General features: G+C 39.6%; 1 protein-coding gene across 1 annotated transcript; it reads right to left on the bottom strand.

The window, feature by feature from the left end:
* Nucleotides 1-11,287: 11,287 nt before the first annotated feature.
* On the bottom strand, nucleotides 11,288-11,863 carry LOC148867663 (uncharacterized). The gene has a single exon (XM_088976501.1). The coding sequence runs from the start codon at nucleotides 11,861-11,863 to the stop codon at nucleotides 11,288-11,290; it is 576 nt and encodes a 191-aa protein (XP_088832627.1).
* Between the last annotated feature and the right edge of the window lie 6,786 nt (nucleotides 11,864-18,649).

Below are 18,649 nucleotides of genomic sequence, written 5' to 3'. Positions count from 1 at the left end.
GAATAGGAAGATAACTAGCCACATAAATGCACCCAAACAAAAGAAGTCATTTATTTCACTAAAGATGACATGCGAAGAATCCAATACCCTCATGATGACGATTTGGTGGTAAAATTGCTCATCAATGATTTCAAGGTAAAAAGGATTTTGGTAGATTCAGGTAGTTCAGCTAACATTTTGTTCGTCGAAGCCTTCAAAAGAATGGAGCTGAGTAAGGATGATCTGCTGCCCACTGATATACCGTTGGTAGGATTCAGCGGGGAAGTAGTTCACCCGATTGGCAGGATCAGGCTATCGATTGAAGCAAGCCCCCCCCCCCCCCCCCAACTCTCCTGGAACATGATTTTCTAGTAGTATCTACCTTCATTGCCTTATAATGCAATCTTGGAACGACCAATCCTACACGCATTGCGAGTTGTGGTATCCACCTACTACCTAGCACTGAAATTTCCAATGAACACAGGGGTGGGAGTGCTACACGGTGATTAGCTAGAGTCTCGAAAATGCTACGTGGCCTCGCTGAAAGCCAAAGGTAAAATGATAGTCGACATCAACCTGGATCCTCCACCAGAAAACACTAAAGAAAGAGCTCGCCTGACCAAGGATACAGTAGCAGTACATGTCTCCAAAACTGACCCTGAGAAAGTCCTACGGATAGGAGCCCACATGAAAGATCCTTTGCGATTTGAATTGGTAAGCTTTTTATTAAAAAAATCTAGATGTCTTTGCCTGGTCGACTACTGAAATGCTTGGTATAGATCCCAATCTAATAACTTATAAACTTAATGTGGACCCTACAGTTAGACCAGTCCGGTAAAGGAAGTGAAACCTTGCCCTAGAAAGGTGGAATGTAGTGAATGAAGTAGTGGGGAAACTGCTAGCTACAAACTTCATAGAGGAAGTCCAGTATTCGAGCTGGGTGGCAAACCCAGTGTTAGTGAAAAAAGCAAACGGAAAATGGCGGATGTCTATAGATTTTACGGACCTAAATCACGCCTGCCCAAAAGATAGCTTCCCCCTACCTAGCATAGATCTCTTGGTAGACGCAACCTCAGGATTCGAACTACTCAACTTTATGGACGCCTATTCAGGCCACAACCGAATCTTGATGGACCCTGAAGATCAAGAGAAGACTGTACTTACCATCGAAACAGGCCTGTACTATTACAAGGTCATGCCATTCGGTTTAAAAAATGTTGGAGCGACCTACCAACGATTAGTGAATTTTGTTTTCTCAAAGTTAATTGGAAATAAAGTTGAGTGCTATGTTGATGACATGGTTGTAAAAACTCTATTTTCAAAAGAATTAGTTTCCGATTTAAATATTGTATTTGAAGTTTTGTGAAAACACAACCTAAATTTAAACCCAAATAAGTGTGCTTTCAGTGTGACATCGGGAAAGTTCCTGGGCTATATCGTCAGGCAACGAGGTATAAAGGCTAACCTGGAAAAAAATCTAAGCGATCTTAGACATGAGACCACCCAAGGCGGTTAAGGAAACCCAAAGATTAACAAGACGAATAGTGGCCTTGAACTAATTTATGTCCAAATTGGCTGAGAAGTGTCTTCCCTTCTTTAATGCCATAAAAAAGAACCAAACCTTCGAGTGGACTGAGGAATGCTAGCTCACCTTTGACGAACTGAAGCAATACCTCAACTTGCCCCCTCTACTGACTAGATCGGAGGTGGGAGACAAGCTCAAACTCTACCTCTCTACAAGTGATGAAGTTGTAAGCTCAGTCCTTGTCAGAGAGGTAGACAAAGCACAATTACTAGTATACTATGTTAGCAAAGTACTCTGTGCCGCTGAAATGAGGTATCCAAACATTGAGAAACTCGCCTTTGCCTTGGAATTAGCCACTCAGAAGCTGAGACCCTACTTCCAGGCACACTCCATAGTGGTGCTAACAGCCCAACCGTTGAAGTAAATTCTCTTGAAACCCAAAATCTCGAGAAGACTCACCAAATGGGCAATTGAGCTCAGTGAATATGATATCCGATTTGAGCCATGCACAGCAATTAAAGCACAGGTCCTAGCAGATTTCATCGCCGAGTGTACCTTCAGCTCGCCGTCACCTAGGCAGTTTTATCCAGCACGACGCCCCCATCTCACGAGATAATGAGCTGGGACGAGGAGCTTTGGATACTTCACGTAGATGGCTCGTCTCACCATAGCGGAAGCAGAGCTGAGTTAATACTATACATACCTTGTGGAACAAAGCTGGAATACATGCTCCGATTTCTATTCCAAGCATCAAACAACGAAGCCGAATATGAGGCCCAGCTAGCAGGACTAGCATTAGCAAGGGAAGTAGGATCCAAACACATAGTCATATGTAGCGACTCACAGCTCGTCGTAAACCAGGTAAATGGGAACTATGAGGCTCAGGATCCTCCATAACGACATATCTCACCAAAGTTAGAAAACTCCTACCGGTTTTTGAATCATGGTACCTCTAACAGATTTCGAGATAAAAAAACATGGAGGCTAATGCCCTCTCCAAATTAGCGAGCACCATTGACTTGACAAAATGAACCATCTACATAGAAGAATTACCACGACCTCCAATAGAAAAGGAAAGATAGGAGGTCGCCAACATCACTATCGCCGAGCCGATCTGGATTGACCCACTCTACGATTACCTGGAACACGACACACTACCAACAGAAAGAAGCACAACTCGGTGAATAGAGCGACAAGCAGCCCGCTACATGATAGTGGGCGAGCTGCTCTACAGGAGGTCCTTCATGATGCCCTACTTATGATGCCTAAGATGAGCTGAGGCAAGCTAAGTTCTACAAGGGATCCATGAGGACCTCTATGGAGGGCACCTAGGGAGCAAGGCCCTCTCCCAGAAAGCCTTGTGACAAGGATACTATTGGCCCACCATGAAAGCAGACGCATCCGAGCTGGTCCAGCGGTGCGATTAGTGCCAACGACATGTGAACATCCTACTTCAACCCACTACCGACCTAAGATACTTGACCAGCTCATGGCCATTTGCACAATGGGGCATAGATCTGCTAGGGCCCTTCCCACTGGCCAAGGGACAGAAAAAGATTTTGGTGGTAGTTGTAGATTACTTCACTAAGTTGATGGAAGTAGAACCCTTAGTAACAATAACAGCTCATATGTCCAAATTTTTTTTTTGGCGAAATGTAGTGTGCATGTTTGGCCTACAAAGAATATTAGTTTCCGACAACAGAAAACAATTTGAAAACATTAAGTTCCAAGATTGGTAAGATCAAATGGGAATAAGGTGGAGATTCACGTCGGTAGCGGATCCCCAAGCTAATGGGCAAGCTGAAGTCACCAACAGAGAAATACTACGAGGATTCAAGGCTCAGTTATCCTGAGCCAAAGGATTGTGGGAGGACGAGCTATCCAACGTACTATAGGCCTATAGGACCACTACCAAAACAGCAACCGGTGAAGCACCCTTCAACCTAACCTATGGAACCGAAGCTGTGATACCGATAGAAATAGAAATTCCAACCTTGTGATCTAAAGTGTACGCTGAAGAATCAAATGAAGAGCTAACCTTGACCTACTAGAAGAAACCAGAGAACTTGCTCACATTTGGACTGCAGCATACCAACAACGTGTTGCGCAATACTATAATGCTAAAGTTAGAAAATGTAATTTCAGGGTCGGCGACCTAGTGCTCAGGAAAATAATGGTGCCTGAGCCTAGAGTAGGGAAGCTCAGTCTGAACTGGCAAGGACCTTATAGAGTCTAAAATTTTCGGCGGCAATGCATATGAGCTTGAGACACATGAAGGCAAAAAGGTTCCCCGGTCATGGAACATTGACAATCTACACTGATACTATGCCTAAAATAAGGATTCGAACAGCTCGCCAGTACCATAAATCTGCTCAAAGGTAATAGGCAAGCTCAAAACAACACAACACAGCTAGGTCACACAGAAAAAAAAGAACGATGGAAGAAACAAAACTCCTTTACTAAAGAGAGAAAAAAGGGGGAGAACCGGAACTCCCCCCTATAAGAAGCAGGCCAAGTGCCTGTCCAAATATAATATATATATATATATATATATATATATATATATATAACAGTTTCATGAGTTCGGACAATACGGGACACGCAGGCCCCAAGATCATAAAAGGAGTATAAAAGCCCCCAGAATAGCTGAGAACAAACACAAACAGACCACCACAGATTCCTCGGCTGAGTTGAGAGACACACTACTCTTCACTGCCAACATCATCTTGAGCCTCCTCGCCATCTCCCCCATCAAACCCCTCTTCGTCATCTTCCTCTTCCTCCGACGGGGTTAGTGGCTCATTGCCCACCTGGGTGACGAACTCGGGCGACAACTTTCAAGAAGTAAGAGAGCTGACGTCAAGGTCGGGAAAAAGAGACTTAAGATAGTGGTAGCATAGCTTGACACCCCTCTTCATTAAAGGGATACCGTCCACTGCTCGTTGGTTCTCGTATGCAAGGGATTTCAATTAAGAAGCAACCGCCTCTGTCCTAGCTTACTCATCCCCTGGGCACTCCTTTTGGGAACACTTCGACCTTGCCTCTGACAACTTGCGCTGCAAACACTAACACTCCACACGCTCCCCTTCTAAGTCCATCCTGAGCTTCTACACCTCAGTGTTAAGCAAACCTACGTTAGTTTGCATACTAGCTCATTCCTTCTGGCTGGAATAGGCACGATCCAGCAAGGCCTGGCCGTAAGAGTTCGCCTATAAAAAGAAAGAACAAGAGTAAGGCACTTCAAAAAAAAAAAAAAAAGGAAAAGAGAAGAAGAAGAAAGAGAAGGCACTTGTACGATGCATTAGGTCAACCGAGCCCCAGTCTCTGCAAGATCCATCTTGGCGATCCGCTGCATGTCAACTAGAAGAAGAATACCCCTACTGATTTGAAGTGTCACCCGGGCATCACTGGGCTGATCAATCACATTCACGTCAGGAATACAGGGAATAAAAGGAGGGACTCAGAAAGATAAGGGCCCGCCTCTCGCGTAGGCTAAAGGTCAGAAGAATCTTGTTCTGTAAACATCAGATTCCCCTCCCCTTCTAGATCAACAATGGGAGGAGTCCGAAAGAAGAAGCTCCACCCCTTGATAGCCTGCGCTTAGCTCGGCGCTTCTTGCGAGCAGACCTCCGCCCGGCATCAGCAGACAACATGGAAGCCAAGCTCGCCATACCTGAAAAAAAGAAAGAGTATCTGTCACCAAATCGAAAGAAAGAAACAAATAGACAAGCGACCCAAACTAAATGTGCAATAAGTGGCTAGACATCCGACCCACCTACCCAACTCAGGCCCGCCTACATGAGCATCGACTCGACCAGAAAATCCTCAATCCTAACACGTTCTTGGACGAGTTGTTGAACGTCCCACAGCTTGTCATCCTTGCACTCATGAACCTTTTGAGGACTGCTGTACCAGGCAAGTACTACAACCCCAACCACCTGTCTTCTCAAGAAAAAAGAATCGCTGCCTCCAATTCCTAACCTTATTTGGGAAATAAAAAAGTTTTCTCCCACTGCAGAAGGGAAGATAGAAACAGAAGGGATCCGAAACCCACTTCATATGCATTAAAGCCGATAAGGCCTCAATGCTTAGAGGGAAACCCCAATGATGGAACAAGCTGATCAGCCCAATCAGTGTCCTAACCCTGTTAGGGGCGAGCTGGCCTAATGACATCCGATAGTACGCCAGGACCGCAACAATGAAAGGATGAAGGGGAAAAGGAAGACTGACCTCTAAAGATTCCCCATAGACACATAGCCCTTCTGGCCCATGCTCCCAAGGATAGCTACCAGGACCAGGCGCGATCCACTAGTATTTGTCTGGGATCTCATACCTATGACAAAGTTCTACTATCTCATCTCCTAACAACTCGGTCCTCCCAAATGAGCCCGTTGTAGCCTCAACCTCCTCTCTTTTTCCTACCAACTCCCCATCATAAAAGACCTCGAAAGACTCTTCATCTAAGGAGCTAGACTCCCCCCTGCCCCACTACAACGAACTCTATTCTCAGCTGAACTGTGAGGCATGTCGAGAATGAAGTACTCACTAGGAAAACGCTAGGAGGGACTCAGAACAACAACTACCGAACTTGGTAGAGGAAGAAAAAATAGTTCGCCTTAGTAGGAAACTCCAAACTCTCACTACATAGCTATCCTCAAAAAGCCAAAGAATAGTGACAAGGGGGGACCTCAAAGGCCCATATTTAAAGCTTGCGGGAAATAGGTCAACGACCCAAATTTGGAAGCTATGTGACGGGAGCATGTCTGCCACGATCGAGCGACACCTATGCCTAACAGGCTACTGACAACTACCAGTAGACGTGCGTGCCAAACCTGTCAGTGCGCCAATTGCGGGAGTTTGAAAAAATGACGTGCATTTTTTAAATTTAAAAAAGCCCTCCATCCTCATCAACTGCGCCAAAATAGACGAGTTGAACCAATCGAGTAGAACCGACAACCACAAGCTGAACCAAACCGGTTCAAAAGGCAAACCGAATTTGAGAGTAAACCAAAATTGCCCCAGGAACTTCTACTCTCTTTGTCTACTAAATAGTGACTCGAGAGTGGGGGGCAATTGATGAGGTGCATTTTGGTCAACCTAATTGATGGTGGGCACATGGACGCTGTCAATAACACAGCATCCCACTCTCCAAGATAGCTCGCCAGCTCAACACGTGGCAACCAGCATCAGGCACATGGCCGAACTAGAGCAAGCTTAGCCCACAACGTCCAACATAGTAGAGCAGCTCGCCAAAGTGGCATGTGGGAGTTAGTATCTAGTACGCGACCGAGCTAGGGCGAGCTCAATCCTCCGACAGCCCCACCTCACCCGAAACAGTCCTGAAGGCAATGCCCGCGTAAGCGCTATAGCAGCAACATAGGGAGCGGTCCATCGAGTTGACCGCCTCAAGTCCAATAGGTGACATGTAACCGCCGCACGGATCTAGTAATCAACTGACCGGTACACCCCATAATTTTGTGCCTCATCAATTATCAATTGTGTCTTGATGTCCCACAATTTATACAATCAATTAAAGTGTGGCTTTTTCATGTTTAAATCTCATTTATAGCCATCTAAAATTTATATTTAATATATACTTTTTAAGACTTCTTTTGAATTTTCTAGTGTATCTTAATTTTTTGTTCGTATTCATGTGTATGCAAAATATATCTCAATACATCTCTTAAATTTGTCTTCCTAATACACCTCCGTTTCTTATACTTTGAACCCTGGCAAAATTGGAGCTGAAATCTAAGGTCTCAACAAGAATTGAGAATAAAATGGAACAAACCTTTATCATGAACATGATCAAGCCCGATGGGCGTTCAAAGAGGCCTAGTTCGTCTTCATTGCCATTCTAGCTATCTATAGTCAACCTTTTTAGTTCTTATGATATTTCGATTTTCAATGTTAGATCCATCAAAACCTCGAATTGTTTGTCAATCTCGGATTTTTCTTGAAGTTGTAGGATATAGTAGTTTTTTTTCTTACGTCAATATAGTATATAGCATAGTCTTTTTTTTTTTTTTACGTTGATGCAGTATATAGTATAGTCTATTGATTGTTTGTGTTTAAATATAGGGCATAATCGATTATAGCTTATATTCAAGTGTAACAAAGAACATAATTGTCTTAGATATATATTTAAGTTTTCTGTTTTAGGTTGGTGAGATCATTAGTAGATTTGTCCTCGTCAAAAGTAAACAATTTATTTAAAAGAGTCTAATATTGAGATAATTAGCTAGTTTTGAGAAATATTTGGTAATGTTTGGCACGGATGATGTTAATTTCTTAGAAATCGGTGTTACATCCACATCAGTGATTGAAAAAATGTTGATAAATCTGCTGTTTGATTGGTTGATTTTTGAGAATTCGGTGAATCACTTAAAAACGATTATGAAAGTCAGGACTAAAAGAGGAATCATAATTTTTTTATGAAGTATAATTCCTCTTTTTTGCACGGATCTATTTTTTAAATGACATAGCATCCTATATTATAGACAAGGGAGATAGTTCTCATAAAAAATCACTATCAAATGAAGTTATTGCTGATTTTTAATAAATTGGTTTATGTGAAAAAAATGGTTCCAATCAAACAATTTCTCTAATTTTTAAGAAACCAACGATCTTAAAAATCGATAATTTCTGAAAAATCTCCTCAGGAATCATCAAGGATATCAAATATTACCTTAATTGTTAGGAGAATTTTGTCAGACTTGGGCAAGAAAAACTAACATAACCTGTAAATATATCTCAAGAACAAGATTCAAGAAACAACAGCAGGTCATCAAGCCACGTGTGCAGAATCAGTTACTCCGCAATCTATAAATATTCGATCATCTAAATTAATGAAACATATTTTCTCATTTCATTTCAAGAACTTTGCATCGGCTTTCATGGTATCAGAGAGATGATCTGCCGCTGCGAAGAAGAATCACCCCCATGTCGTTGGATTTCGTTTAAACACCCCTCACCAGAGACAACTTCCCGATGTGGTAGTGGGCAATGAAAAATTCTCTGTGCCAAAAATAAGTTCATGTTTGTGGATGGATCGCTGCCAAAACCGCCTGAATCAGCGCTGAAGGACAACGTTTGGATAAAATGCAACTAAATGGTGGTTGCACAACCACATGGCTAGAAAGGTTATCGTGTGTATGTTCTTGACAATCACTACATATTTACTTTCGGTGATGTCATTTCTATAAAAACTATTTTTCATTCAAAATGGCTGAACAAAATACTACTCGAGTATTGCCAATTATATCATCCAATGAAGTTGTTATCCACTACCACTCAGCCCATTACACCTATGCAAAGCCCTCATGAGCCTTCTCAGCCTGCACCCACGAAGCCTATTTCCATTGAACCCACTATCACTAATAACCCGAACCCATTGTCACAAACCACTCACACCATTGACACCGCCACCATTTCCACCAACCCAACTCTTTCTACCACTTGACCTACTACCATGCTACCTACACGGCTTAATGATTACGTGTGTAATCTCCCACCATCCATATCTAGATCTAATGCTGCATCTCTTGATATTGAACCAACCACCTATTATCAAGCAATGATGGTGCCAAGCCATGGCAGCTGAAATTGAAGCATTAGAAAGGAATGATACTTGGATTATTGTCGATTTGCCACCTAGCAAGTGTTCTATTGACAGCAAAGGGGTACATCGTATCAAGTACCAATCTGATGGAACCACTGGGCGGTTCAAAGCCTGGCTTGTCGCAAAAAGTTATACACAAGTTAAAGGTATTGACTATCTGACACCTTTACTCTAGTAACAAAATTATCTACTTTTCATTGTCTTCTTACCGTAGTAGCAATTCGTGATTGGAACTTTCACCAATCAGATGTAAACAATGCCATCTTACATCGTGATTTTAATGAAGAAGTCTAGATGTCCATTCCTCAAGGCTTTGCTAAAGAAGGCAACAAAAGAGTTTGCAAACTTTAGAAGCCTCTCCACGGCCTAAAACAAGCATCCCGCATATGGTTTGCAAAATTCACATAGGCACCCACCTCCATTTGTTTCACACAATCAGCTGTCGGATTACTCCTTTTTTACCATCTCAAATGATACTTCCTATGTAGTTGTTTTAGTCTATGAATGATGCCATCATTACTAGCAATGACTCACAGAGAATAACATCACTCAAAACCTACATCAATAACAAGTTTGGCATCAAAGATCTTGGATTTTTAACCTCCTTTTTGCAACTTGAAGTTGTGCGTACCCAAGATGGGGTATACCTCAGCCAGCAAAAATACATTATGGATAATCTTCGTGATACAAACATGTTGGACTGCACTTCATGCTGCACACCCATAGAACACTAAAAAACATTTTGTTGGTCCAAATAGTCCCACTTGCTCTGACCCTACTCAACACCGCAAATTAGTGGGTCACTGGTGTACTTGACTATCACGCGCCTTGATCTCAGCTTTGCAGTCAATTGACACAGTCAATTCATGCTTGAGCCCCATCATGAACATTTTGATGCCACCCTCAGAGTTGTTCGGTACCTCAAAGGCATGATTTCTCGAGGACTCTTCTTTTCTGCTCAATCTTCTCTCCAACTTGATGCTTACTGCAATTCAGACTGGGCCAACTGCCCCATATCAAGACGCTCCACAACTAGTTATCTGATGCTCTTTGGTGATTTTCCATTATCTTGAAAAACTAAAAAACAACAGTCTCTCAATCCTCCGTTAAGGCTGAATATCACGCCACGACAGCAGATACCTCTGAACTCACATGATTGAAACGCCTCCTCCTTGACCTCAGATATATTTACCAGCTCATATGCATTTGCTCTAACATTAAAACAGCGTTACACGTTATAACAAATTCGGTGTTTGACGGAAGAACAAAACACAGAGAGAACGATTGTCATTTTGTTTGTAACACATCAATGTGGCGAAATTCTCACCCCCCACATATCTGGCACCCTTCAATCTGACGGATATCTTCAATAAAGCTGTTGGCCATGGGGTTGTGTAAATATATGTGACAGTTGTCTCAATAACAAGATTCAAAAAACAACAGCTGGCCACAGCACGTCATCAAGCCACGTGTGCAAAACCAGTTACTCTTAATTTATAAATATTCGATCATCTAAGTTAATGAAATATATGTTCCCATTTAACTAATTTCAAGAACTTTGCATCGGCTTTCACAGCCTAAGTACTTAAGTTTTTTATTATAGGGAAAATGAATTAAGAAGGAAAAGAAGATGGCATAACCAGAGATTCTACGATTATCACCAATATTTTGAAAATCATGACCAAACCAGAGATTTGTGTCCAAGAAGAGTCACTATGGGCATGCACCATCAGCAGATCTAATATTGCATTCAGACTTCATAGTCGTGAGTCATGATCCATGGTGGTTTTCAGGATTGGTATATATATTAATATGTTTAAGGCTCTAAGCTATAATTAAACTGCGTTATCAGACGGCTTTTCTCAACATCAACGATCACAAAACATTCGATTTAACAAACTGATAACAAATTATTCTATCAATTCAATTCAATATGGATACAATATATTAAATATTTATTCCGAAACTGTAAACAATTAATCAATCTGACAGCCTCCAGATGGAGCTAGCTTTCAACAACTCTGGTATTTACAGCAACGCCCGCTAAGTTCTACTACATATATAAGAATGAACGAGACAACGAATTAAAAAATCTAATCAAATAGAATTTATAGGCTTACGGTACTCCGTGCATCAGTGCTCTTTTTGTGCATTCATCTTCATCAACTGGCGCCTCTACTTAGCATCTCATCGTATTGTAGATATGAAATCTGTCTCTGCAGTTTAATCTGTGCGTAGAACTTGGCTATGAACTCCTCCGCCCTGAGATCAATCCCTTCTTCCTCTTCTCCGCATGGCACCAATTCGGAGTTTTGCTCATCATCCCTACTTCCCTCACAATCATAATCTCTCTCTTCTTCTTCTTCTCCTGGAAAACTCCTACCACGTTGGTTATATGCGCCATCTTTCTTATCGTGGTCGTTGCAGTAGTCATCCCTGAAATCGAAATCGAAATCGACGGGCGGAATATTGATACATGGGATATGAAACCTGCGTGATGCCGGACGGTGCGGCGTTTTGAAGTGGAAGAGCGGCGTGTCGTCGAAGGAGAGCTCCCGCTCACCGTAACGAATGGAGTCGCGAGCGGCGGTGTTGCGTAGGCTCTTAATGTAGTTGGGCAGGATGCGAAGGTCCATCATAAGCCCTCGTTTGAGTAATCCGCCTTTTCTGGCCCATAACAAGGCCAAACGCAATAGATTCCATGCTCGGCGACCCAAACTCGTTTTCTTCTTCGCCATTTTCAACTGGGTTTTGGTAGTATCAGAGAAGCAGTAGCAGTTGCAGACAGATGACGAAATCACGAAACAATCAATCTCAAACCTAACCTGTAAGAGATGTTGGGTTTCGAAAAGATTGTCGTCGCTGAACAACCTCAAACTTGTTTGGTGGAGTCTGATGAGTCTGACGAAGGAGAGGACATATATATTTATATACATTAGAGTTCGATACGCGGTATATTATGTATGTGAGAGAGTGTTTGGTTGGTTACTCAAGAAAACTGAAAATATGAAGATGGCCACATGGGCGGTGGAGCCTCGGCGAGAACACGGTTTTGTGGGGGAATCAGGGTATGTTGTGTATTCCATGTTTGTCCCTCTGGAGTGCTCAAATATTACATGTCTACCACTTGTTATTCCGGTGTTAACCAAAGCAGGTGTGGTATAATGAGAGGGAAAGGACAAATGGGTCATACGAAAAGTGGTCAAGTACCAAGCAATGGGCCCTACAAATACAACGCCCATCAGATGAGTTGAGTTGAGTTGGGGCCTTAGCTGCGGCTTTTGGCAGGACATTGCTTCCCGCTGTTGTCTCCAAACCCCAAAAATTCCAATCATTGTTTCTTGGAAACAAATGTTTGTGTAAATTACAAGTAAACATCCATGATTTCGTACTTGTTGGTTCTTTCAAGTGAAGGCACCCTCTCTCTCTCTCTCTCTGGTTTAATGTGAAATGTATGAGAGAGAGAAGAGAGCTATAGAATTGTTGTCCAAGAGGGACAGCCAGGCATACACTTACAGGTTGTGAGCGTCATTGCCTCCAAAACCCGTGTAATTCGGAGGCTGATCTGCTGACTGCTGGGGTATTTATTACATGTTTTGGATTGTCAGTAATTAATTGCTATCAATGCTTCCATTATTCTATATGCATTTGATGAGTCAAAGAAGAAGAAATTAAAAAATAAAAAAAATCAGTACGTATAATCCCTAATCTCAGATCTCACACGGCAAGAATTGGACTCCGGGAGGGGAGCGTTCATATAGCTCAGATCTCCTACCCACAGGCCACAGATAAGAACACTACAGTCTACTGGCGTACATTGAGAATATAGTGTGTATAATTTAGGCTGTGCTTGGTTTTATGAGCGTTTATTAAAAAAATATAGTTATATCAGTATTATGTCAAATTTTTATTTTTTCTAATCTTTTATTTCTTGAAATCAATTACTGATGTATCACACTTTAATGAGTATTAATCTGATGTAGAAAGTAAAAAACATTTAAAGTGAAGTCCAATCAAACAACAAAAGCAAGAAACATTTAAAATGGAGAATATTTTTATAAGAATAGGATTGTCATGGATCAAATTTAGATTGGACCCTATTGGAATCAAAATCAATTTGAACGAGTTGAATGGTATAATAAAGTATACTGAATTAGATCAATCAAGGCTTAATGACCCAAAATATTTATTAAATTGAATTGGACCTGATCCATCCATAATGAATTTATATTAGACTAGAATAGGTTAAACCAATATCCAATCCATGACAGAAGATAAAAAAGTATAGTGATCAATGGACCTGGTTTGGGTTGACTCTCAATATGAATTAAAACTATTTTAAACATGTTACATGGTCCAATAAAATATTAAATTCGACCAATCCAGTCCAAAACATTTATCAATTGGATTATACCTGATGCATCACGTATTAGAAGATGGTGTATTGTGGGTAGGAAAGAGTTTGTGGGTAGAGATCTGGTGCGACAGTTTATAGAGTGGGAATGGAGATTCCCAGCTGCAACCGGATCGAATCTGATATACAAAGATCCAAATTTGATTCGTTTTATCCGTCCAATTCTAATTGAACTTGGAAATTCAATAGTATTGATAAATTAAAGTTAAAAATGATTTAAAAATATTATAAGTCATGAAGAAAATGAATTGAAGACAAACTTGCGAAGGAAAATAAAAGGTTGTGGAGTCGAGACAGCCTCACGGAATTAGAGATTTATCGTTGTGAGAGAGTAGCTAGGGAATACGCGGTGCCACCTGTACCTTACTCTAAATGGGTCCACATTACAACTTGGCATTATTCACGTAGCAAGCGTGGATTCTTGAATATATACGGAGAGAAATGGGAAACTCCCACATCCAACACTCCACTTTGGAGTGACAAGTTGGCAACCAAGTAAAAGAGAAGAGCTGCACGGTGGGAAAATACAAATGGCAACTGAATTGAACGTCATTCATCCTCATTTACAATTTTTTATTCACTAATATTTAAGGCTGTGTTTGGTTTATAAAAAATTAAGAGAAATAGAAAGTTGAGGGAAGGCTATTATTTTATGAGATTCCTAAGTAATTTGCCCTCAACTTTCTGTGAGAGCTTATCTGTTATATTATAATAAATTAACCAAACAGAGCTTAAGAAAAAGATGCTTGCGTATTGCATAATGAATCTTTATATCCATATTAAAAGAAAAATATTCTTCTTTTCTTATCTTCAATATTAGTATTAGGTTTTAAATTGAAAAAAAAAAAACTATAATGAAACAAAATAGAGAAGAGAAGAAAGAAAAAAAATCTTCTTTCGATTCTTTAAAGACAATGAAACTATGAAGTTGTTACAAAGAACTAAAAATAATTTAGGACAATGACATCCAAAACTATGGATCAGATGAAAATGGGGAGTGGAAATGTGGGTGTTTGGTATCATGGTGTTCAGATGTTGTGTTTGTTATACAAGGATTTATGCTTCAATCTTGTTGTTGGAGAAAATGGGGTTACTATAACTTTGGAGGAAAAGCTCTGAGGCGCGTCTGATGATACTGTTTTTAAAACGTTATTTGCCCCCACTCAGTTTTACTGAGTTTGCTGTTGGGTTACAGGCAAATTTGTTCCTAAGATACAACAGAGCCTTGGGCGAGAATCTGTAACCAGTAAAGTTGAAGAGTCTCCAAAAAACCTTCTGTGAGATTGTAGCAGACTGGACTAGAGAGAGAGAGAGAGTGGATTTCGAAATTGTGTGTTTTGGAGTCTGATTCATGCTCCTTGAATAATTTGTGAAGAGGTATAAACAAAATGTAGGTGCTGCTTTAGAGAAGGCATCTTGAACAGTTAGTGACTATTAACTTTGAATTATGCCTCTTGATCACACCCGATCGAATCGTGACCGTTGATCTCATCAACGATGATCAACGGTTAGCAACGCACCAAAACCAAAGCTGCCCATCGCGAGTGTGAGTAAAGTGCGCTTCATTGCACTGCACATGCGCGCGCGTTGCACGGTATCGAATCCCCATACTCTCCTCTACTAATTCTAAGGAGTGTAAATCAATTTCTATTGAAATACTGAAAACAAAACTTATAATTTTTCAATGTGGGACAGATTCAAAACTAGGTTTTGTAAGAGAAAAACTAATTTTTCAATCGTGCAGGTGCAAATTCTCATTTAATTGACCAATCAAACCCACTGGATTTAATCTCTTATGAGATTAAAATCCAACACTTGTTTGGTAAGCTGATCTGATATAAATAATTTGTACTTTTATGTAAAAATTACATTTAAAGGAAATATTATTTTCTTGTTGCATTTCTATTTCGCCTATGTAGTATTTAATGGTATTTATATGTTGTATCATACCTTGTTGCTTGCAACATTTTTCAAAAATTTCTATGCATATGCAACATATATACAATACCATGATACCAAACACCAAACACCACCAAAGTGTATGCGAAGAGTGATGTGATCAAGTCAATTAAAAGAAAACCTAAAGTCTCAAATGGCCTTTGGCCACAATGAATGAAAGAATGGACTTTCTACATGAATCTCTTTCATTGTTTGTTATTCCTTTAGGCTCGATTTGGAAAGAGTACAAATACAAATATGTACAATGCAAATATATACAAAATAATATGAAAGACAAGATTTTGCACTCTACAAATTTGTATTTTTTCCAAACTAAGCCTTAATTGTCATATAGTAAGACTTTGTTCGTTTGTTCTGAAGTTTGACATCTAAAAGTGTAATGATTACATTAAAAGGTATATTGGTATTGGTGAACTCTGAATGCAGAGAATGTTGTTTTGAATTCTGAATTCTGAATTATAAAAACTATCAAATATCCATTTTGATCCCATATATGAGAGTTTTTGTTTATTTTTTTGGGTATCATTGAAAAATAAAAAGTTATATGATTGCACTTTAAGAAATAAGAGATAAAAAGAAATGAACGATCAATCTCTTAAAATTAAAAGATTACTCTTAAGAAATAAGAGTTAAGAGGAAACGAACAGACCCTAAGTTTCATAATGTTTTGTCTAAATCTACAAACCAAACACACAGCTGACCATGCTCACCAAGCTGCATGTCAAAAATATCAGTGATGTTAAAATACGACCAATATTCCTAATGTACAGCTAGATGAATATGACTAGCATTATATTGTGATCAGATCCAAACTCTAATATTCATCATCAACAGGCTCCATGAACATGAATGATTGACAAAGGTTTTATTACATGGCATAAGATAAGTTCACATTGATAGAGTTATAATAACTAATAAGCTTATATAGTTATATTGGATATTACGTAAAAAATATATTTTAATATTTAATAATGTACAAAATATGTAATCATAAACGACGAAAGTACGAAACCGAATTGGTTACTTAAAATTTTGAGACCTTACGCTGTGTTTGGTTTCTCTACTTTTCCCTTATTTTTCTTATCTTTTCCTTCAAACCAAATATACCCTTAAAAACCGTTTGTTTACAAAGCAATAATTATAAGGGGCCTACTATCTTTCAAGATATTATTCATTTGGACATGGAATTTCTCAGACAAAAGAGATGATCAGATGATGAGATCACATAAAACCGTTTACTAGGGCCCATTTCAATAGAAACGCGGCTGGACGTACGCCACTCTTATTGCTTGGTTGTCTTATGACACTCATGCATCATGCGTGCAAGCATCTGGTCATGAAGGTTGCATGAAAAGTTATAAAACATTTTTAGAATTGATATTTCTTTCAGTTAAAAACATGATTTTTGAACCGCTGTTGGCCCGAAATGTCAGATTATTTGGATCCAAAATCATTTAGGCAATTTGTTTTGTTTTACCCCAAATTCAGTCATCGACAAAAAATCGTTGAACTGGTTAGTGGTTCATTGATCTAAGCCGTCGAATCATCAATCCGTTCAGCATGTTCAATGGTTTTTAAATGTTTTTATTTTAATTACTTTTTAAATTTTTTTGTTAGAAGGGACCGTCCGTTCGAATCAGACGATTGAACTATTGACCCAAAATCTGGTGGCTTTCGTTCTCCTCGCCCCTCCCTTTTTATTTTATCTTTGCTCTTTGTTTGGATGGAGTTTGGATTTCTTATCCGTTTACCAAAACACAAAATGTCTTTTATCTAGTCTTGTTTTGAACTCCCGATACATTATGACAAGGTTTTTAAAACCAACTTGGAAGTGGAATTATTTTGGCAATTGGTTTTTGGGTCAGCATTTGATTGTCTGGTTTGAACAGATGAATCATTCCAATTTAAAAAATAAAACAATTAAAATAACAAATGGCAAAAAAATGTTGAATGCGTAGACAATTAGATCGCTCGTGTCAGTGGGTCGCTAGCCAAATTGGCAGTTTTTGGCCAAGGATCGGGTTAAGGGTGAATGGAACCAGTTGTCTGAATGGTTCCTAAGCCAAATGGTCCGACCATTCGAGTCAACGATGGTTCGAAAACACTATATTATAAACCTATTTGTTACAACTTTTGCACCAGAGGTGAATTGTGATGATAAAGCCATTGTGATTGAGCACTTGTGTTCTTGAGAAACTACTTAGAGGGTGTTCTTTTTTCGAATTTTGAGAGGAGGGAAAGTTGGTCAATGGGATTTTGGTTTCCATTGACCAAGAATCTCATGTTCTTTTTTCATATTTATTGTGGGGACTAGGAAAAGTTTATTTTCTTGGGTACCACTTACCCAGGTAAATGATACCCATCTCCTAGGTGGGTAAATAACTTTCCCACATAGGGACACTTGAATGAGACAAAAATGTCACTTTTAATAATGGATTTTTATAGCTAAAATAGTCATTGCCTTATTTACATGAAAAATAAAAAAAACAGGGGTAAATGTAATTACTCAAATAAGTGTTTCCCAAGAAAAACTTACCCAAATAACTTTATTTACCTAGGTAAGTAACTTAATGAAAGGTGAACAAGGCCTTAGAGTATTTTTAGCATTTGAAATGAAGGAACACTCTTTCCTAATTTGCACCAAATATAGCTTCTGACATTATTGTTTGGGATAAATCTATGATGCGAAAAAGATATGGTATGAAAAGAGTTTTGATCAAATAAAACCTACCCATAAACTTTGATAAGTAACACCTTATTTGCTATTGCTTTAATGATTCCACTTTATTAGTCACTTGTTTTTTAGATATCATATATTTTCTATATCATAGTCGCACCTGTTTGTGTGGAGCCTACCTTATTTGGACGCCATAAACCACATCCATAAAACCCTCCTAATAGGGGCGGAGACAAGTATATTTGTGGGGGTCTTTGCCATGGTTTTTAAAACCAACTTGGAGACCGAACCAGTCAAGGGTCCGGTTACTGGGTCAAACGGTTTGAATGTTCAACCGAATGGTTGGCCCGTTATGACAAAAAATAAAAAACGATTTATTGAAACTGATCAGTTAATTACTCGGTCAGTAGTTTGTTGACCAAAATCAATAATTTTTGAAGAAAATCCGGTTTTAGAGAAAACTGAAACTGATCG

This window comes from Nelumbo lutea, chromosome 3, assembly GCF_056320005.1.
Source record: "Nelumbo lutea isolate HS-2025 chromosome 3, American lotus-T2T, whole genome shotgun sequence".
In the NCBI taxonomy this organism is placed as follows: Eukaryota; Viridiplantae; Streptophyta; class Magnoliopsida; order Proteales; family Nelumbonaceae; genus Nelumbo; species Nelumbo lutea.
This window is presented reverse-complemented; position numbering and strand designations above follow the sequence as displayed.

Excerpts from the sequence above, each read along its gene's own strand:
- LOC148867663 (XM_088976501.1), bottom strand. The coding sequence starts at position 11,863 with ATGGCGAAGAAGAAAACGAGTTTGGGTCGCCGAGCATGGAATCTATTG.